The sequence below is a fragment of the Oryx dammah genome, unplaced genomic scaffold (assembly GCF_014754425.2).
Source record: "Oryx dammah isolate SB20612 unplaced genomic scaffold, SCBI_Odam_1.1 HiC_scaffold_16, whole genome shotgun sequence".
Taxonomy (NCBI): Eukaryota; Metazoa; Chordata; class Mammalia; order Artiodactyla; family Bovidae; genus Oryx; species Oryx dammah.
The window spans coordinates 25,843,927-25,866,730 of NW_024070200.1; the positions used below are offsets into that span (position 1 = coordinate 25,843,927).

The following is a 22,804-nucleotide window of genomic DNA, read 5'->3' on the forward strand; positions in this document are numbered from 1 at the left end:
GGCATTATTTAAGTTTTCCAAGATGAGATGTTCGTATAGCAAAAATGTGACTCACAACAAAGAGGTCTGATCTGATCACTCAGCAAACGTAAATTACAGAATAGCAAAGGCTGAGTAACTTGTTACAGAGTTTTCTGCTATTTTAGGAGCTCAGTATCCACTGGACATACAGTAAAAAACACGCTAGGTCAGGTGTCAGGTGTCAGGTAAGGAAATATCACTGTACCTCTTTACAAAAGTTCCTGAGTATCCCCAAAGTGACGCTTACCTGCACTGGCATCTCCATTTTCCTTTCATAACTCTCTGGCATATACTGAGCTTTACAATTTTTTATGAGATCTTCACATCTCTTTTCAAAATGGAAAATGACAGTAATTTTGCTTTTATGCTAAAATTCTTGTAAAAACCTGGATAGTATTCATCTATTTTAATAGAAGAAAGCCAGTATTTTAAAGTATTTATATAAAACCCAAACTGTGTACACAGTCTGTTTTCATCATCAGTGCTGATATTCAACACAGCCGTATTTCCCAAAGTGTAAAATTATATATGAGGAATGTGATTTAATTACAAAACAGTACTGAATACTTTTTTAAGTCTCTGCAGTGCTTTTGCAAGTTCTGACTATGAAACCATGAATTTCAGTTTCTTCCAACTTCTGCACACAGTAGCACTCACTGTTTGAGCACTATTTCGACACCTAGTGATCAACTGATCTCAACAGACAATGGTGGAGACCACAGTAGCTATTTCCAAGTGACAGCATTTGGTTCTTTTAGTAAACTGTTTATGTTGGTAAGTTGTGAAAATTAAATTATACTAGACAATTTAGCCATAATGTCTTCACTTCATGTACCCATGGTTTTGGAGATGTGTTCAACTCTACCTGCAAATGACTAGCTCAGCTTTAGCAATCTTATTCATTCTAGAGCTGATAATAATACTGGATTATTGATATACACATCTCAAATTTCTTATTTCTACTAAGTTTTTCATGATGGTCATAGCCATATCATGCCTTAAGCCCCTCCCCCACCATGGTCAGGCATATAATAAATTATGTAGGAAAATAAAAACAATTATTTAACTGAACTGACCAGTTGTTTCATTAGTTAAGTGAAAATGATCAAACAATAGTCTTAGGTGGACAAAGCTTTAATCATGTTTCTCTTTAATAAGATCCTGCATCTAGGACAACTATCTGAAGAGCCCTAATTTGGATTATATGCAACATTAAATTGAGGAATCAGAGAAAAACAGTAAGCCAGACCATGCCAATGACTTAAAATGACTTACTTTTAATTTTTCTGCAATGTATGCTAGGCAGAAGATAGCATGCACCCAAGGAAACCTAGAAAACTATGCAATATGGTACCCTAGCTGGCACACAATTCCGTTATGTTGGCTACTACAGTAAGTTCATTATGTGAACACACATTAGCTATGAAGATATTAAAAAGAAAAACCAACTTAATTTAACTTGCCATTTATTGTTATCACTATACCTATGTACCAAAGACAAGACCCAGCCTTTTATAACTAGCAGTATGCTTTCTACTACAATGGGTTCTAAAAAGGTAACTAAGTCTCTTCGAGTTCAAATGCTCTTTACAGGAGTTGGCATACTACAGTCTGCAGGTCAAATCCAACCTGCCATGTATTTCTATATAATTCATAAAAATCCATAAAGAATTAAGAAAATTTTAACAGTTAAGAAAATCATAAGAATATTTTATTACATGTTACAATTAGATCCCAGTGTCTACAAATTTGGGATCTAATAAATGTTCACTCAAATATAGTCACACTCATTCAGTTACTAATTGTCCATAGCTGCTTTTGTGATGTACTAGTTGTATCACAGCAGCAAAGACTCTGTGGACCACAAAAGCTAAAGGATTTACTATCTGGTCCTTTACAGGAAAAGTCTGTCAACTGTGTCCTAGAACTCTATAACTAGTTTCTGTCTTGGCTTTCCAACTTCCCGTTTAGGCAATCTCTCCTTGGAAGGAAAGTTATGACCAACCTAGATAGCATATTCAAAAGCAGAGACGTTACTTTGCCAACAAAGGTCTGTCTAGTCAAGGCTATGGTTTTTCCAGTACTTATATATGGATGTGAGAGTTGGACTGTTTAGTAAGCTGAGCACCGAAGAATTGATGCTTTTGAACTGTGGTGCTGAAGAAGACTCAAGAGTCCCTTGGCCTGCAAGGAGATCCAACCAGTCCATTCTAAAGGAGATCAGTCCTGGGTGTTCTTTGGAAAGAATGATGCTAAAGCTGAAACTCCAGTACTTAGGCCACCTCATGTGAAGAGTTGACTCATTGGAAAATACTCTGATGCTGGGAGGGATTGGGGGCAGGAGGAAAAAGGGATGACAGAGGATGAGATGGCTGGATGGCATCACCAACTCACATCGTGAGTTTGAGTGAACTCCGGGAGTTAGTGATGGATAGGGAGGCCTGGCATGCTGCAATTCATGGGGTCACAAAGAGTCGGACACGACTGAGCAACTGAACTGAACTGACCAAGAAGACAATGTGGCACGAGTCACAGTGAAAAAAGGAGGAAGAATAACCAGGGTGTACATGTGTGCTCTGACTCCTTACTGATGGAAATGTTATTTACAAAGCTTCTAAGAAAACCATATGTAAAATGTTAATCAATTTTCATTTCTTCCATGAAAGTAAAGTGAAAGTGAAGTTGTTCAGTCGTGTCCGACTCTTTGTGACCCCATGGACTATAGCCTACCAGTCCATGGAATTTTCCAGGCAAGAGTACTGGAGTGGGTTGCCATTTATTCTCCAGAGTATCTTCCAGATCCAGGAATAGAACCCTTGTCTTCCACATTGCAGGAAGACGCTTTACAGTTTGAGCCACCAGGGAAGCCACTATTTCTTCCATATCCCGATGTTATTGAAACTGCTAGCTAATCACGTTCCTTAAATACTACAACCAACTATGAAGCCTTAGAGAAGGTTAACCTATATGAATTCAACAGTGACCAACTGAAAAAGTAGGGAACTGGGACACAAGTTTCCATATGGGGAGAGATTGGTTTTAAGTTTCTGTCATGAGAGTATAATCGGAGAAGGCAATGGCACTCCACTCTGGTACTCTTGCCTGGAAAATCCCATGGATGGAGGAGCCTGGTGGGCTGCAGTCCATGTGGTCACTAGGAGTCGGACATGACTGAGTGACTTCACTTTCACTTTTCACTTTCATGCATTGGAGAAGGAAATGGCAATCCATTCCATTATTCTTGTCTGGAGAATCCCAGGGACGGGGGAGCCTGGTGGGCTGCCATCTATGGGGTCGCACTGAGTCGGACATGACTGAAGCAACTTAGCAGCAGCAGCAGCATGAAAGGATAATAGCGCTTTTTTAAAATAATTTGATTTTGGAATGATTTTAGATGTACAAAATAGTTGCAAAGTTGATACAGAGAGTCCCCATATACTTTTCACACAACTTCCTCTAATTTCAGCTTTTAATACCTTTTTAAAAGAATTCTTTTCATTTAATTTTAAATATTTCACCTTTGAATAGCCTAAAAATATTTTCTGAATTTGGACACAATGGTAACATTTGACCTAAAAAGGGTAGATTTCTACACAAGAGACTTACATGTGCACATATGTTCACGTATAATGGAAAGAGGAAAAAGAAATACCAGTGGACAGCTGGGACATAGGCTAGACTTAGAAATGGAGGAAAACGCGCCAAATTTGGATTCCAGAGGTTCAAATTCCATTTCTGTACTTGCTACTGACTTTGTATCATTAAACTTCTTTCTATATCAGTATGTTCACCATAGGAGTGAAGGGACTGAAACACATGATCTGTATGATCCTTAAACCAAAGATTCTATTGGCCCTCTTCTCCTGTCCAGGCTCTGACATTCACTGACATATTATGGACCCAGAAAGGATGTGAAAAGCTGCGGTCAATCAGTATTCAAAGCCACATTAGTTTTACAGGTGGAGGTCATCACATGTTTATTAAGGTACAGCTAAGACTTATGCACAGCATCTAGAAAGCTATTTCTGATAATTAAAGCCACAGTACAATTTCAATCATATAAAGCAGTCAGAGGTGACTCCTTTCTTCGCTATGCCCATAAAATATTGTTATCTGCAGAGTGCTGAAACTATATATTGTGCTTTGCAAGAGGTGGTAGGGCTAACAAAAGCCACTGGAGAATTTCAGCCCTAAAGAACAGAGCACATAAACTTGAAAGTCCTAAATAAGTGAGTACAGTGCCATGCAAGGCAATACCACAGGGTCCCATGACTAAAATATTACATTATCAAGTCACGGGAGACTTCTTAAATTAAGTTGAATGTGATACAAAACTTAAGTACATTCCCTAAAATTCTGTCAAGTGTAAAAATAAATCAAAAATATACAAAGTTCTAGATTAATATTTTGTCTACATCATATGTTTGGCACTTGACTAATTTAAAACGTGATTGTGTGCTTATTATCCTCTCTTATTTATAATGATTACACATATGCAAATCCTGATAATCACCAGATAAATGTTTTTAAGAGAAAAAACTATATCATATATATTTTAACCTATAGCACAGGGCGAGACATACATTCACAGAAAGGGAAATTAAGTAAAAGAAGGAAAATAGAAATATTAGTAGAATGTGAAGAGGTAGAGCCTGTGGCTTTTGAAGTTATTAATAAACAGCTTCAAGAAATCCCATAGTCCCAGGAAAAGTTGAGACAATAATTGCTAAATTGTTTCTAAGGAATTTTGGGTCTCGGATTAGAGGATAAGTCATCATCCAGATCAAAATCACTGACAAAAAGTAAATTCAAATGAGAAAACTGAAGTCTAGATAGGGTTTTATTAACCCAGGTCACATGGTATATCTAATTGTGTCAAAAGCTCTCATCTTCCTTCTTCCCCTTTTTTTCTAAAATTTATTTCTCAAGAAATGGTAAATATCTTCAAGGTCAGGTTCATGCCTCATACTTTCTTTATATGCCCCCACAATATTCAGCAGATGACTCAGAGGACTTACTAAGAGAAGGTACTCAGATGTGTCAAATAGACTTGAATCCACACACTCAAGACACTTAGGGTTTCTTTACACTATTTTTTGTTTTAACTTTCAACTCCTTAGCCTGCCGATTACATGAGAGAAACATGTTGGCAGGGAAAGGCCATTTCACGGTATGACTGATCCCAGAGTTGGAGACAGTACAGGGCAGAGGTGGGATACCACTCCTCCTAGTTCTTCCTACCCCATACACTGTTTAATTTCCCCTTAGTTTCACACTATTTCCATCATATTCTCTACATTTTTCTTCTGTCCTGCCTTGTGTTTTTGCTCTCCCTTTTTTTCTTCTTCCTAGCCTAGGACATAGCCCCACCCCTAGCTCCCATCAGCACTGTTTAGCTCTGTTAATAGCAATGCCAATACACAATCCAGTTCTATACAATTTAATTAGAAAACATGGCTGAAAACTTACTTTCTTGGGTACTGCACATGGGGACATAAACATACATAAGATGACCCAGACTGTTCCCTTAAATAGCTCGTAGTGTAAATATAGGGAGAGAAGTATATAATGAATTATGAATTCATACTAAAGCAACAGAAGGTATATTGGTAACCTATAAAAGAAGTGACCAACATTCTGGGAAGGAGAGAATATTTATTAAGCAAGTAAATCTAAGCTGGCTTTTGGAAGATGAATAAGAATTTAGCAAAACCAAAAGAAGGAAAGGACAATCCAGTCAGATGATGACATGTACAAAGGCATAAATGTTTGGTATGGGGCAGTCAGTGTTGCTAGAGAAAAAGCGGATGACTATTCAGAGAGGAACAGACTGATGAATTCTGATGTAGGATACAAAATAGTACACAGGCTCTCTTTTGTCTACATTCCCAGAAGTCTCCACAAAAATTCCCATAAGAGATATCATTTTTGTTCACCCCTCTTATACCTTTGCCAGCACCATGAAAAGAGCTTCTCCTACAAGTATCTGCTGCTGTTTGGCAGGAGGCAGACCTGAACTGAAGCCTAAACAGGAAATAAAGTTCAGCCAGAGCTACGGCAAAAAGTAGAACCACACAGCTAAGCCCAGCCTAGATCTGCCAACCCCCAGACTATGTGAAGCCATGAGAAGAGTAAAAGCTTTATGTCATACTACTGAGATGCTATGATTGCTTGTTGCCCTTGCAGTATAGCTAACTTTGTGTTGTTGTGATTGTTTAGTTGCTAAGTCATGTTCAACTCTTTGGTGACCCCATGGACTATAGTCCTCCAGGCTCCTCTGTCCATGGGATTTCCCAGGCAAGAATACTGGAATGGGTTGCCATTTCCTTCTCTAGGGGATCTTGCTAATGCAGGAATTGAACTAGTGTCTCCTGAATTGACAGGAGGATTCTTTATCCCTGAGCCACCGGGTAAGCCCATAGCTAACTAGCACACCTGAATTTTCACATGTTCACAGTCACATACTCATAAATACGCTTTCTTTGAGTTGATGTTTGGTGTTGAGTCTAATTCAGGATACTCAATAGTGCCAAATGGACTGAAAAGAATGACAAACAAATACTGCAACAGCAGCATGTGGCAAGAATCCAGCAGTGCTTTATATATTCTTCATGCCACACACACTGCAGTCTCCTCATTCATAGACAGTAAACCTTTTCCTGATAACATGTGAAACTTTACAGAATTAAAGTCTCAGAGAATTACTCTACCATTATTAAGCCCACATTTGTTAGAAAGCCCTTCCTGTCCTGTATCAGACATGGAGATTCTATTGGTGTGTGCTGATATTAACAATGCTCATCCCACCATGATGCAAAACTAAAGAAAACAAAAGGCTAGTATTTAAATTAAGGTAGAAATAAATGAAAAAAAAGGAGACTATAATAAATATCAACAAAACTAAAAGCTGGTTCTTTGAGAAGATAAATAAAATAGACAAACCGTTAGCCATTAGACCAATAGACTCATCAAGAAAAAAGGGAGAAGAATCAAATCAACAAAATTAGAAATGAAAATGGAGAGATCACAACAGACAACATAGAAATACAAAGGATCATAAGAGACTACTATCAGCAACTATACGCCAATAAAATGGACAACTTGGAAGAAATGGATGAATTCTTAGAAAAGTATAACCCTCCAAAATGGAACCAGGATGAAATAGAAAATCTTAACAGACCTATCACAAGCACAGAAACTAAAACTGTAATAAAAAATCTTCCAACAAACAAAAGTCCAGGACCAGATGGCTTCACAGGTGAATTCTACCAAAAATTTAGAGAAGAGCTGATACCTATCCTACTCAAACTCTTCCAGAAAATTGCAGAGGAAGGTAAACTGCCAAACTCATTCTATGAGGCCACCATCACCCTAATACCAAAACCTGACAAAGATGCTACAAAAAAGAAAACTACAGGCCAATATCACTGATGAACACAAATGCAAAAATCCTTAACAAAATTCTAGCAAACAGAATCCAACAACATATTTAAAAGATCATATATCATGATCAACTGGGCTTTATCCCAGGGATGCAAGGATTCTTCAATATTCTCAAGTCAATCAATGTGATATACTACATTAACAAACTGAAAGATAAAACCATTGATTATCTCAATAGAAGCAGAGAAAGCCTTTGACAAAATTCAACACCCATTTATGATAAAAACCCTCCAGAAAGCAGGCATAAAAGGAACATACCTCAACATAATAAAAGCCATATATGATAAACCCACAGCAGACATTATCCTCAATGGTGAAAAATCAAAAGCATTTCCCCTAAAGTCAGGAACAAGACAAGGGTGCCCACTCTCACCACTACTATTCAACATTTTTTTGGATTTTTTAGCCACAAAAAAAAAAAAAAAAAAAAAAAAAGGAAATAAAAGGAATCCATATTGGAAAAGAAGAAGTAATATTTTCACTGTTCGCAGATGGCATGATCCTCCACACAGAAAACCCTAAAGACACCAACAGAAAATTACTAGAGCTAATCAGTGAATATAGTAAAGTTGCAGGATATAAAATTAACACACAGAAATCCCTTGCATTCCTATACACTAACAAAGAGAAAACAAAGAGAAATTAAGGAAACAATTCCATTCACCATTGTAACAAAAAGAATAAAATACTTAGGAATAAATCTACCTAAAGAAACAAAAGACCTATACATAGAAAACTATAAAACACTGGTGAAAGAAATCAAAGAGGACACAAATAGATGGAGAAATATACCATGTTCATGGATCAGAAGAATCAATATAGTGAAAATGAGTATGCTACTCAAAGTAATCTATAGATTCAATGTAATCCCTATCAAGCTACCAATGGTATTTTTCAGAGAACCAGAACAAATAATTTCACAATTTGTATGGAAATACAAAAAACCTCGAATAGTCAAAGCAATCTTGAGAAAGAAGAATGGAACTGGAGGAATCAACCTATCTGACTTCAGACTATACTACAAAGCTACAGTCATCAAGACAGTATGGTACTGGCACAAAGACGGAAATAGAGATCAATGGAACAAAATAGAAAGCCCAGCGATAAATCCATGCACCTATGGACACCTTATCTTTGACAAAGGAGGCAAGACTATACTATGGAGAAAAGACCATCTAACAAGTGGTGCTGGGAAATCTGGTCAACTACTTGTAAAAAAGGAAATTAGAACACTTGTAACACCATACACAAAAGTAAACTCAAAATGGATTAAAGATCTAAATATAAGACCAGAAACTCCTAGAGGAAAACATAGGTAAAACACTCTCTGACATAAATCACAGCAGGTTCCTCTATGACCCACCTCCCAGAGTAATGGAAATAAAAGCAAAAATAAAAAATGGGACCTAATTAAACTTAAAAGCTTTTGCACAATGAAGGAAGCTATAAGCAAGGTGAAAAGATAGCCTTCAGAATGGGAGAAAATAATAGCAAATGAAGCAACTAACAAAGAAGTAATCTCAAAAATATACAAGCAGCTCATGCAGCTCAATTCCAGAAAAATAAATGACCCAATCAAAAAATAGGCCAAAGAACCAAATAGACATTTCTCCAAAGAAGACCTAGAAATGGCTAACCAACACATGAAAAGATGCTCAACATCACTCATTATCAGAGAAATGCAAATTAAAACCACAATGAAGTACCATCTCATGCCAGTCAGAATGGCTGCTATCAAAAAGTCTACAAGCAATAAATGCTGGAGAAAGTGTGGAGAAAAGGGAACCCTCTTACACTGTTGGTGGGAATGCAAACTAGTACAGCCACTATGGAGAACAGTGTGGAGATTCCTTAAAAAACTGGGAATAGAACTGCTGTATGACCCAGCAATCCCACTGCTGGGCATACACACTGAGGAAACCAGAATTGAAAGAGACACGTGTACCCCAATGTTCATCACAGCACTGTTTACAATGGCTAGGACATGGAAGCAACCTAGATGTCCATCAGCAGATGAATGGATAAGAAAGCTGTGGTATGTATACCCAGTGGAATATTGCTCAGCTATTAAAAAGAATGCATTTTAATCAGTTCTAATGAGGTGGATGAAACTGGAGCCTATTATACAGAGTGAAGTAAGTCAGAAAGAAAAACACCAATACAGTATATTAATGCATATACATGGAATTTATAAAGATGGTAACAATGACCCTATATGCAAGACAGCAAAAGAGACACAGATGTAAAGAACAGACTTTTGGATTCTGTGGGAGAAGGCGAGGGTGGGATGGTTTGAGAGAATAGCATTGAATCATGTATATTACCATATGTGAAATAGATCACCAGTCCAGGTTCGATTCATGAGACAGGGTGCTCAGGGCCAGTGCACTGGGATGGTCCTGAGGGGAGGGATGGGATGGGGAAGGAGGTGGGCGGGGGGTTCAAGATGGGGGACACATGTTCACCCATGGCTGATTTATGTCAGAGTATAGCAAAAACACTACGATATTGTAAAGTAATTAGCCTCCAATTAAAACAAATAAATTTTTTTAAAAAAGAACCCACTAAAATGCAGTATGAGCAAAGATGTTCATTGTAGCACTGTTTGCCAAATTGTAAACAAAAGAAAAACAGTGAAATGAATTATATAACATAACTAGGGAAACCTCATTCATTTTTTCACTTTTCATTTATTCATTCACTTACTACTGTGTCTCAAAAAGGATTTAAAGTGGTTCATATAATGATTTATTTATACAACCATGAAAAATTATGTTAAAAAACGTGCACAATGAGAAATGCCCATGAATATTAAGTGGAAAGGGTGGGATACAAGATATTGTGTGTGCAAAAGTAAGATTAAAAGCTAACCTTTGTTTAACATGTACAGAAGAAAGGGAAATCCATCAAAATACTATCAATGGTATTTGTCTGGGTGGTAACATATAGGTGAATTTTTTCTCTTTTTACTTTTATAAGTTTCATAAACTGAGCTTACAATTTTATAATAAAGCTTGTATGTATGAAAAATATTAAAAAGACAAAGATAACTTTAACACTAAAAAATGAACTTCTTTCAGAAGTAATAACTTTGTCAGAAATATATAAGGGATTATAGCATATAATTAAAGATCCTTCCTCAAAGCATATCTAAGGAAAGACAGTTGTGCTTAGCGGCTCAGTTGTGTCCGACTCTGACACCCTATGACTTGCCAGGTCTCCTCTGTCCATTGGATTCTCCAGAAAAGATTGCTGGAGTGGGTTGCCATGCCCTCCTCCAGGGGATCTTCTTGACTCAGGAATCGAACCTGGGTCTCCTGCATTGCAGACAGATTCTTTACCAGCTAAGTAGCTGAGCTACCAGGGAAGCCTAGAAAGGCAGTTGTATCATAGCATATTTCCATATACCAGTAAAACTTGTCACCTGCTACCAAAATAAACAGCAATGAGCATTGTCAGCTTGGATTTTGGAAGGTTCTGTTTCCATGTGGTGCCACCACTGACTTTGGGATGAGGCAAATAAAACTAGAGTCTAGACTAGAGCGTCAGGCTCTCAGTCTACTGAGGGTAATGGAGTTAAGAATAGGAACCAAGTTTCCATCTTCTCTCCCATTCTCCTAGGCCTATGCTGTGTTTAGTAGATCAGTCGTGTCAGACTTTTTGCGACCCCATGGACTCTATTCTGCCAAGCTACTCTGTCCATGGGGATACTCCAGGCAAGAATACTGGAGTGGGTTGCTGTGCCCTCCTCCAGGGGATATTCCCAACCCAGGGTTTGAACCCAGGTCTCCCACAGAGCAGGTAGATTCTTTACCATCTGAGTCACCAGGGAAACCCATGGAGTGGGTGGACTATCCCTTCTCCAGGGCATCTTCCTGACCGAGGAATCGAATGGAGGTCTCCTGCATTGCAGGTGGATTCTTTACCAGCTGAGCTACCAGGGAAGAGTGGTAGGAAGCTCTTTTTCAGAACCTAAGGAGTCACCATTAGGCATTTAGCTGTTTGAAAATAAAGACCACCACAGGTTGATATACATGCCATGTACTGCTTCTAAGAATTTTCATTTTACATGACTTTTTAATAACAAGGAATATGACACTTGTACCCAAACATGAATGTCACTTGGGAGAGGTAACATAGTGTCAGCACACAGTAAAATGCCAGAAGAGAAATCAAGACCTTTGAGCTGCTTAAACCAAGAAGGCCTATCACTCAGCCTGTCTTAGAATCTCTACCTTCTATGGAACTAGAACCATTTTATAAAATACTATTTATATCTCAGAGACAATCATTATAGTAGTAATTCAGTGTTACTCTGAAGGATGTCCTATACTCTTTTACCCTACATGAATAACATAAATGAATCCATTAGACATCATTGCTTAAGTAACAGTATGGTCTTTGGCTATGAATAAATTCTAAGTTGCTTAAATAAAGACCTGTATAAGTTTCTCCTCTCAGAAACATCTACATTAAACAACATAGATACTTGAAATAGTGTAAGGAAATTCCATGAAAATATTCAAGTTCTTCCTTAATGTGTTCAGTTGATTTCAATCACAAGTTGTCTTGCATAGTTTTCAATTGTTCCCTTCCAAAAGCTAAATATGTCTTGTATTTTACATACCGTAAGATTGCGGCCTGTCACATATATAGGAAAATTGTTGTTTAAAAGCTGCAATGTTTAAAGTGAAATAAAACTTATGCTTACAGTGGTAAATATTCCTGGATTAATAGAGTTGCAGCAGACACAGATATACTCCAAAAACTGACTGAAGTCTGTGGTATTACAAAGACAGAAAATTTATCTAGTTTTAGTAAATGTCAAATCAGCAGCCATTGCTTTTAAGATTAATAAAAGATATAATGGCTTCTAGATAGCCTCTAAACAGAGATTACTAAGAATGGAGAAGTGATTTACCAACAGTCACCACAATGAGATTTCTTTAAAGGTTACAATCATCAGTTATTTAGCTGAAACACTGCTGAGAATGCCTGGTCATTTCTTGAATAATGCATAATGTTCATTGTAGATTTGATCTGTATTATAACAATAGAGATATTTCTAAAATAATGGGAAAAAACTATCTGTTACCTTCCAATTGCTTAACATATCATTTCCATGAAGTAATTGACTCAGGACATATTACACACTGCCACCTGAGTGTGCTTTCTGCAAGCATAACTTGCAATAATCTGTACACAATGGGCATCACAAAACAAACTCATCAACCTTTATAGACTTTTAAGAAAAGATATGATGAACACAGGGCAGAATAAAAAACCTTTCTGAAGCAGTAAATTAAAATAATTAAATTTCTATATAGTTGTTTGGGACAAATTTAAATTTAAGCTTTGAAATTTAATTATTAACATGAACAACTCATCACATTAAAAAGATGCTGCCTACATCGTGTAAGCACTTTTCATATAAATTTCCAAATGCCTTTAGGTTTATTCAAGAGACTGCTTGGAGAAGCATGAAGTATAATGTCTACTGTTTTATTGTTGGATTATGAACTGCACTTCACATGAAGCTGGAGGCTATTTATATAAGCTTGTTTATCCATATGAACTTCTTCAAGGGCACAACATAGAAGACCTTAGCAAATTAAAATGAATTTCATTTGATGTTGTTGTTTCATGAATGTTTGATCAGAATGAGTAGCAGGTTTGCATTAAAGAACTAGAGGAAAGCAATAAAACATACATATATTGTACAGCAGAACCAGCTTACCAAAAGCATCCATTGCATTCCTAGCAAGCTTTGAGAGCCAAAGTAAATAGTATCAAGTCCCATACTTCAGTACAATAGAGACTTCAGTTCTAGACTATCATCAGATTTCTAATAGAGGGAGTAGACATGTGCCAACTGGATGATCTGTGATAATCTGGATAAAATTTTTTAAATAATAAAGTCTGGTCTATAAATTCCAATCTTCCCACTTTTCTCACTGACATCACCATGTTCCTCTATAGACTGAACTTATCCTATGAGCAGAGACAGTATTTTATCTTATTTTAATCCATCTTCATCATTAGCATTTCCATAGTTAAGTTGACTGGAGGTCACAAAAATGAATTATTAGCCATAGTCCAAAGCTAAGAGCATTCTCACCTGGAATGTTTGATGATGGTGATAGAAATCAAATATTATTGCTAGAAATAATATCTGATAGAAAGAGCCCTAGACAGAAGAACAAAACAATGGGATTCTAATTTTAGATCTTCTCATACTTAACTGTAAGGCCTTTCTACATCATTTCCCTCACCTGTAACATATTATCTGTAAGTATGCATCTCTAAATGGCCATGATTCCAAAAGCAAGCAGAATTATCACATTGTAGAAGAATGAACAGGGCTTCCCTGGTGGCTCAGTGGTAAAGAAACCACCTACCAGTTCAGGAGACATGAGTGCAATCTCTGGGTCAGGAAGAACCCCTGGAGAAAGAAATGGCAACCCAATCCAGTATTCTTGCCTGGGAAATCCCATGGACAGAGAAGCCTGGTAGACTATGGTCCAGGGCGGGTCACAAAAGAGTCACACATGATTTAGCAACTAAACAAGAGCAAGAAGAGTAGACAGACCATGGAACCATTAGACTTTTCGACTTTGGCAGTAACCACTACCAAGGAAGCCTATAGGCCACCAACTCTCTTAAAGAAAAGATGGAAGGAAAAGATAATTGTGTTAAACAAGTTAATAGAAGTTCCTCAGTCAATGCATTTCAAATTGAATAAAAAGATTAAGAATATATTTTATATATTTTTGTGATTTCTAACCTGCTACATGTATCCATTCATCTTACATGATTTGGAATAAACACAAAGACAACCTACTAACTAAACTCTTAAGTATTTACTAGGATTATACTCACATCCTCGGCTTCGGAAAACCTCCCTGTTCTAGTATCTGGAACATGGACTGGTATATGACCAAGCTGACATCAACATTCTTAAGGGCAGAAGGGCTGCGTAAGGAAAGCATGAATGTGCCTTGGTCTATTTGTCATGTGGTTCCTCATACTGACACCGTGCCCTTGAGCGCTATCTCTGCTGTATGTTCTTCTCAACCTTCAAATGTCATTCTTATACTTAGAGCAGGAGTCTGTGAACTATGGCTTGTGGGCCAAACTTGGTGGCAGCTGCCTGCTTTGCAAGTATGGTTTTATTAGAACACAGCCATACCTTGTGGTTTACGTTTGTCTATGGTTGATTTCATTCTACAATGGCAGAGTTGAGGACTCCCCCAAAACAAATGTTTACTATATATGGCCTTTACAGAAAATGTATGCCAACCTCTGCCCTAGAGGATAAAACCTGTTACAATTTGCATTCAAATTTTCCTTCTCTAATAAGCCTAAGAAACAGAATCTCTAAGTAACAATAGCAAAGATGCAAACAGATTCACACAGGTATCTACATACATATGATTACACCTCTTAACACAGAATTGTCAAGTCACTGCTGTTGAACTTTCATTTTATTTGAATCCTATAAGAAGTTATAGCTTCCCCCAATATCCTTCCCTACAATAGCCAAGAATACAGGGACTTCACAGGTACTCATCAAGGTGTAATCACATAGCTAAGAATCTAATTCCTCCCCCAGAAAAGGCTGCCTGCAATTCCATCCCATGTCCAGTTATTCCATGCTCATCAAGGACCTAGATACAAAGTTAAAGCAGAAAAACCAACAGATCCCATTCCAGGCCTTGAGTGATACATTGTTAAAGAAAATCAGTGGCCAACATCACATGTACATCAATAAACACATGCATGCATATTCATATGCTTAAAATCTCATTAATTATTAGATGTTTCAAGAGCATGCAAGAAAATAACCCTCTTAAGTATCAGAGTAAAAAAGACCTAAAGTTTTAATAAATTTTAAGGGTAAGTACATCCAGATTGGGAGCATAAATACATGTTTATATTTATAAATTGTAGCCACTATATATAAAGAGTTGAAATAACACATAGATTGATCACTTTGTTAGTCAATAAAATCATTATTCAAAATGCCTGCTACAACTGTACTCTGCTCCCTGCCTCTCTTTGGTAACTAAAATCAGAAAATGTTAGTTCTAACCTTTACCAAGTATTCTCTTAACCACCTCCCACTTAATAATAATTTGCATGTATTAGCATAACATAAGTTAAACCCAAGAAACATTTTAATGTAAGTCATTTCATTCTCATTTCTCTGAACCCTTATCTAAAGTGACAGCATATTTAGGTTGACAGACTTTTTGAGAATAAAATAGAAATAGAAGAGGTTTATTTCACCTTCACATGGTGTCTTTCTCATGCAGAGTTCAGATTTCCACAATTGTATCCCTTTAAAGGATTTGATATGCAGGAAAAGAAGAGAGGATGATGGTAAACGTTTCATCTCAGAGACACCAACAGACCACACTCCAGGATCAACAAGGGCTGAAACCTTACCTTTTACTGACGTGTTAGGTGGAGGGCCTTCCATTCGCAAGTTCCATGGAGGGTCCCCCTGGTTAGCAAAGTCCCTCATTTTCAGGTAGCTGATTGTAAGTCGAATGATGGAGGCCTTGTCAAGCTGGCTAGTGATGGCTGCAGGAAGAGGCAACAACTTGGCCAATTCATAGAACTCAAAGTTTTCTTTTCCCCGGCGGGAGCGGGCAGCATCCCGGGACTTCTCCTTTCTCAATGCTTGTAAACTGGAATCAAAGGAGTGAAAAAGTGCTGTTTAGAACGTGTGATTCTGTCAATCAGATGAACACTGCTTTTCTTTTTACTTCATCCGCGCCCCCTCCTGCCCTGCAACCAGCAAAAGTCTACCAAAATTTTCTTCAAAATTTCAGGGCCACAGTAAAAGGAGTTCCAGACAAAGACCACTAAAACCTCTGGGCTTATATGCCATAAACTCATGTGCAATGAGTAAAAATAGTTTACTTATTAAGTTTTTCCCTCCAATTACCCATGTACTGAGATACATTCATTGTTTTTGAGACATAAGATTTACAGGTGATGCTTGCTATTATAAGCTATGAGCAATTTAAAAGACTGTGATTATAATTACATATCTGCATGTGTGAGTATATGTTCAGTTGCTCAGTTGTGTCCAACTCTTTGTGACCCTATGGACTGCAGCCTGCCAGGCTCCTCTGTCCATGGGATTCTCCAGGCAAGAATACTAGAGTGGGTTGCCATTCCCTTCTCCAAGGGATCTTCCCAACCCAGGAATTGAACCTGGATCTCCCTTATTGCAGGCAGATTCTTTACCATCTGAGCCACCAGGGAAGACGAAACCCTCAAAAGGACACATTTAAAAAATTTTTTTCTATTACCATTTCGAGGAACAAAGGCTAAACAAAAACACAGTTCACAGAATTAACAAATAAAATGCTGATGTGCTTCCAGCCCTCAATAAGAATCATAACCTTCAGTCAGACAAACAAAACCTCTCATTGAAAATAATGATTTCAATGGAACTTTATAAATGCACTGGTAATTGGTTGATAAGAGAATACTTTAATTCTTTATTAAGGAGCATACATTCATAGACAGATAGATTCTCTAAGATATTAGAGAATAAAATATATCACCCAGAAAAGTCAAACTTTAAAATAATATAAATTTAATGTTGAAAGATAAAGCCCCATATGGGTTATTAAAATTTATAAACATTATAGACATATTACTTCACAGAAGAGGCAACAGGTGGGATCCAGCATTTTCGTTTAACTATTTATGCACATTTCTGTTTGAAGTTTGCTCGCATTGCTGAGGGCAGAATCTGGCACAACTGAAGTTATATGTGAGCATCTGACAGGAGAAATCCACCTACTCTGAACTGCTCTGTTTTGTGTCTGATGAAAAATAAAATTCAAAATCAGACTGTGATGATAAATAATTGGGCAATATTTACAGTATCAAGGTATTATTAATATCATATATAAGTATCCATTTTATTGGGCTTTAAAAGCATTTAAAATCTTTAAATCTAGCATCCTAGTTTCCCCAATATAAAATATCAAGAAAGAGGAGCAAGACCAGAGGAACAGGTCAAAATGAGTCCAGTAGTATGGCTTCAACCTCTTAAGATGAGCAATAACATTCCATATTACCTTAGACCATATCTGATGCTGTTCACAGTGGAAAACTGTTTTCACTGCAGACACCTCAAGTGCTTTACTGAGTATCTATGTAATTTAAATAACTCCATGACATTTGGGTCAAATACTTGCTAGGCTAATAGCCCAACAGGTTTCATGTTCGCTCCATTAATAAAATATTCGACATTAGCCAGCTAATGTATTTCTCAGAACTAGACCAATTAACACTACCATTTTCAGAGTCAAAGCAGTCACAGGTGACAAATCTTTGTCCTGATATCTCTGGTGATAATCTTCAGTGGAAACATCACTAATTTATAAGGAAAAACTGTGTGATTTTGTTTCCCAAAATTTTAGCTGACCTCCATCCAATTATTCAAATGCTCAATGTGGCTTATTGATAACTAGGTACACAAAAGTAAGAGATGTCTTAAAGTCTGACCAATTACAAGTAAAATCTGAATCTATGTCAACATCTTAGGATAAAACAATGATTCATAGCCCTCCTCTACCCCCATATAATAAAAGCAATCTATCTAATACCATTTAAGTCAGCTGTACCCAAAGAACTATGTCACTTGACATGTTTTATCTACCACTTGTAGAGTGCAGTGCTTCAAGTTCAGTGCTTTGCTCTTTTTGTGTTCTCATAATCTACTCCAGAAGGTGGGCTGAACATTTTTTTTTTCTTTTTTTTTTTTTTTGGTCCTGTAAGTGACTATGATGGAGCTGTGGAGCAAGGCTGCTAACTCAAGGGCTTGCAGGGTTAAGGCAGGGAATGTCAATGAATAAAGAGGCCTGATGCTGACTGTGGAGAACTGGAGGATGACAGCCCAGGCAAAGGAAAGCATATACAGTTTTCGCCTTGTGTGTGCTGCTCTGGGGGAAGGCTTGCATGTGCTGCCAGATTTCAGCTACTGCTATTTCTAGAAAACAAAAATCTGAATTTTTACATAATATTTCCAAATTTATGTTACGTTTTAAGCTTATGTTAACTAATTGGCATTTTTGAAAATCATGCAAGCCAAATAAAACATGCCATTTGGTCAACAATGGAGCAGGGACTCATTTTGCAATTGGGTAATAATTCGGGAGGTCAATTCTGCCAGAAGTTTCACATGGATGTTACATGTAATTTTTCTTATATATGTCATTCAGTGGTCACAAATGGATTCATCTGATACCTAATCAATATTACTAACATTCATAATGGGAATTTCTCTATTCACCTGAAGCCAGTAGAGGATTAAGCAATCATTCCGAAATTGATATTTACTGTATGGGCTTATCAATAACCTAAGGAAAAAAACTAATGCTAAGGTAGAAAAGCCAAAGATCACAGGGAGTAGCCCAGTGGGCTCCAAAGGTGAAGTAGAGTGGAGATGACTTCTTTCATCCACTTAGGGAAGGTGGGGTGTGTGGACACTAATGCTTTGGGGTTCCTCGCTTAAACACTGCCCTCTGACACTTGGCTTTTCTAAAATAGCACTTACTTTATGTGCTTCTATATATTATCTTATCAGTTCTTCTTCTCTATCACTCCCCCCCTTTAAAAAAAAAAAATCTCTTTACACACACTGTGTTACCCTACTGGAGTAATCTTTCTGTCCATAATCTTAATAACAAAGGGTTTCCAAGACTCTCCATCATATCATTATGCAGACACCACAGTACAGAAGATTTCCAGAATGAGGGCACTGTGTCTGCAATAAGTAGTCACTGGTTTTGAGGGCAACAGCAATAAAATACAGCCAACGGTTTATAAAGGTTGTGGAGATATTGATACAATAGATGAAGCTAAAGACCTTAAGATAATGACAGATTGTGGATTAATCTTTTGTCTGCTTTTGTGAAGTAGAGCCTAGTTAGAAGTAATTCTCAAACTGAATTAAGGACATTAAAACCTAACATAAATTTGCATTTGTACATTGTGTTCTAAATCAAAATATTACAGTTGCATTTCTAAATACTAGAGAAAGAATGGATTGACTGTGAGTAAATGTTACTGCCTGATCTCTGCCACCTAAAATATGATTAAGTAATAAGTTACTTCTTGGGCCCAAAATTCCCACTATTTTAATGCTCTTCCACTTAGACTCTGAATAACAGAAAATCCTCCACAAATCAAAATTTTAACTCTGTGATGACAACAATATCATCTTCATTAATAATTACCACCAACAGTAAATCAACTATTTTCAAAGACACACATACATATCTGAAAACCATACCCCAAATAATGCATATATATGTATATTTTGAGGGTTTATTAAATGATTCTCAAATTTTCAAAAGGGATCCATCACTCCATCCAAAAGAATAATGATCTAACATATAGAATTTCTTCTTATAAGGGTTATAAAGCTGGATTCTGCCCTCTTTTTGCCATTGATGTTGCTAGAATTAACTTATCCTTAAAATATCCTTGGTTAAAATAATACTATTTAACGTATGTTTTCATTCAACATCTTTAAGCAATTTTTACACATTTATAAAGTTATACCTTTAAGCATATACCTAACAAGCAATCAAAAAAGAGTTTACTAAGAATGAAGATTCAGCAGTCAGTATTTGTTAAACATTAAAGTTATTTTTTGAATCCTCCATGTATTTTAAGTTCCTTTGGCAAGCTGTATGTTTCATGCAAAGAGTTCCAATGAAGGAATTCTGAGATCCACTTTGGCCATTGTAGACATTATGATTCTAATTCACTATGTTGAATTTCAATTTTATCATCTTAGACCATGAGGATGACACACAGGTAGCATTTGGCAAATCTTCTGGGACCACCGCAATGGCTCACATGATAATTTCATAATAATATAAAGAAGTGAACCTCCCTTGGAAAGTTCTATATTGCAACAGTTAAGATAGTTTGTAAACTCTAAATGTGGTAGAGACTCCTTTAGTTTACAACAAAGAATTTTAGTAAGACTGAAGAATGCCTAAATATAGTCAAGCTATACTTAAGCTTTCTTGGAAGCACAGATGTTTGGAGTAGGGACTCCATGTCCACATTATCACACAGTTTCTAGCTGGCAATCTTGGACAGAAGTCTCAGCTTCTTTGGATCTCAATTTCCTCATCTGGGAAACAGACATTATAGTAGAACATACTTCACAATATTCTTCAGAGGAGTAACTGAGCTAATATATGTCAAGTGCTAAATGCCTTGACATATATTACTTACAACTGCCATGTTGTAAATGTTACATAAACATGGAAAGTGAAAGTGAGAACGTTAGTTGCTCAGTCTGTCCAACTCTATGCAGCCCCATGGACTGTACCCCACTGGTTCCTTGGTCCATGGAATTCTCTAGGCAAGAATACTGGAGTGGGTTGCCATTCCCTTCTCCAGGGGGTCTTTCTGACCCAGGTCTTCTGCATTGCCAGGAAATTCTTTACCATCTGAGCTACCAGGAAAGTCACTATAGGCACTGGCTACTATTATAACAACTTTATACCTAGGAAAAGCCTGACTGTTTTAATCTTAGTACCACATCTGATCATCACCTTGTTCCTCCAGAATTCTTTATAATTTTCTTTTAACTAGTAGCATCTTTCCTATCACTTTTTCATTCAGGCTACAGTTTCTATAATTCTAAATACCTATGTTTTTTACTCATTGTTTCTCAAACTCCTTTCTTTACTGCCACTTATGACTTTCATTTTTTAGTAAATTTTACTTCCCATATAGTGACGGTAGAAATTAAATCAGAGGGCTGACTTCTGCTTGGTGATAACCCTAAAATTGCCTATTTATTTAAATGCCTCCATGTTCTCTCAACTCATGATTCTCACTTTCTTCAAGTTCCGTTGCTGCCTCTCTCAGCGTGTCTTCCACACTAGCAGGAGACAGAGGGTAGCGCATGAATTCCAGATCCTGTGCTTAAATCCTGGCTCTATGACTAATTACATAATAATAAGTAAACGTGAGCAACTTACTTAACCTCTTTTGCCTGTTTCTCACCTGTGATATGTAATGATAATACTGCTTCATAAGGCTCCTGTTAAAATTAACTGGGGTAGTTAAAAAATATTTATAGTGGTGCCTAGGACACAGTAATACTGTATAAGATGTGTTAAATGAAAACCCAAGCTCATGTCACACTAACTGTTCTATGCTTTGAGGTCCTTTATAATTTACACTGTGTTCTCACCAATAAGATTTCCATCTACTGGTTCTGACATACCACACTGTGTACCTGAGTGAAATAAAACTACTTGATTGCAGAGATATTGATTTTTCATTATATTCCTCCTTACACCTAGGTCTACCTGTCTTTTACTATAGGTATACTCAATGACTTGTTCAAATAAAAAATGCATGTCTCATTAATGGAAGATGAAATGTTTATAAATAAGTGATTTCCTATGCTAAGAATAATAAAGGATCATTTTTTAGTTCCCTAAATTAGAAAAAACTGGCATTCAAAATTGACAAGCAATTTTGTTTATAGAGAAAAATGAACATCCAAACAGTAATTAAGGGAATGGGTGGGTTACTCGGGAAGACTGTGAAAGCTTCTATGGAAGACTTCAAAATTGCAATGATAATTATTCATCAGAAAGAGTATATGTGTATTCCTAGCAGGAAGATCTTTCAAAGCATCTCCCAAAACACCACAAATATGAAAGCTCTGTCTGTCAGGCAAAGCTCCAAATCCAGGACCATGGAGAGCTCAACCAGAACACTTGGAGCAGGGAAGAAACTTGGAAGGACAACAGCAGTTTCCAGTTCTAGCCTTCATACTGGGGGCAAGGCTAAATCGTGAAACTCTACTTGAGCCAGAAATGAGACAGGAAAAAAAGGTAAAAGAAAGTTTTGTTGCTTCTTTAAAAAAAACAGGCACTGCCACTCACTATCACAAAGCCAATATTATGAAATTGAGTTAGCACTTGCGATCTCTCTAAAGCTGTCTCAGAGTTGGATAAAGGTGTCAATTGTTTCCATAGTGGAAAAAACAGGTAACTTTGGATGTGATGACTCATTAAAACAACTAAGTTGTCTCTTGTGGTTTGTCAAATTTAGCTTTGCAAAATTCATTTATTTGGTTTCCTACTTCACAGAAATGGTGATAGTGATTACAGAAACAATATAGTTGGATATTTACAGAATATAACATAGCAGAAATAGTAACTGTCACAGAGGAACCAACAGAAGTAAGTCACTTTAGTCAAATGTTTCTTATTCAACGACTTCTTCACAGCCAGATATCTATCAGCTATTTCTTAATACTTTATAATTA

The 22,804-nt window shown here is 36.9% G+C and overlaps 1 protein-coding gene across 2 annotated transcripts in view; it reads right to left on the minus strand.

The window, feature by feature from the left end:
* The window catches only part of NPAS3 (neuronal PAS domain protein 3), a 954,232-nt gene that overhangs the window by 641,665 nt on the left and 289,763 nt on the right, over window positions 1-22,804 (minus strand). For both annotated transcript variants that reach the window (XM_040256781.1, XM_040256782.1), the window contains one exon: window positions 15,913-16,157. In XM_040256781.1, the coding sequence (XP_040112715.1) occupies window positions 15,913-16,157 (245 nt within the window). The remainder of the gene's footprint in view (window positions 1-15,912; window positions 16,158-22,804) is intronic.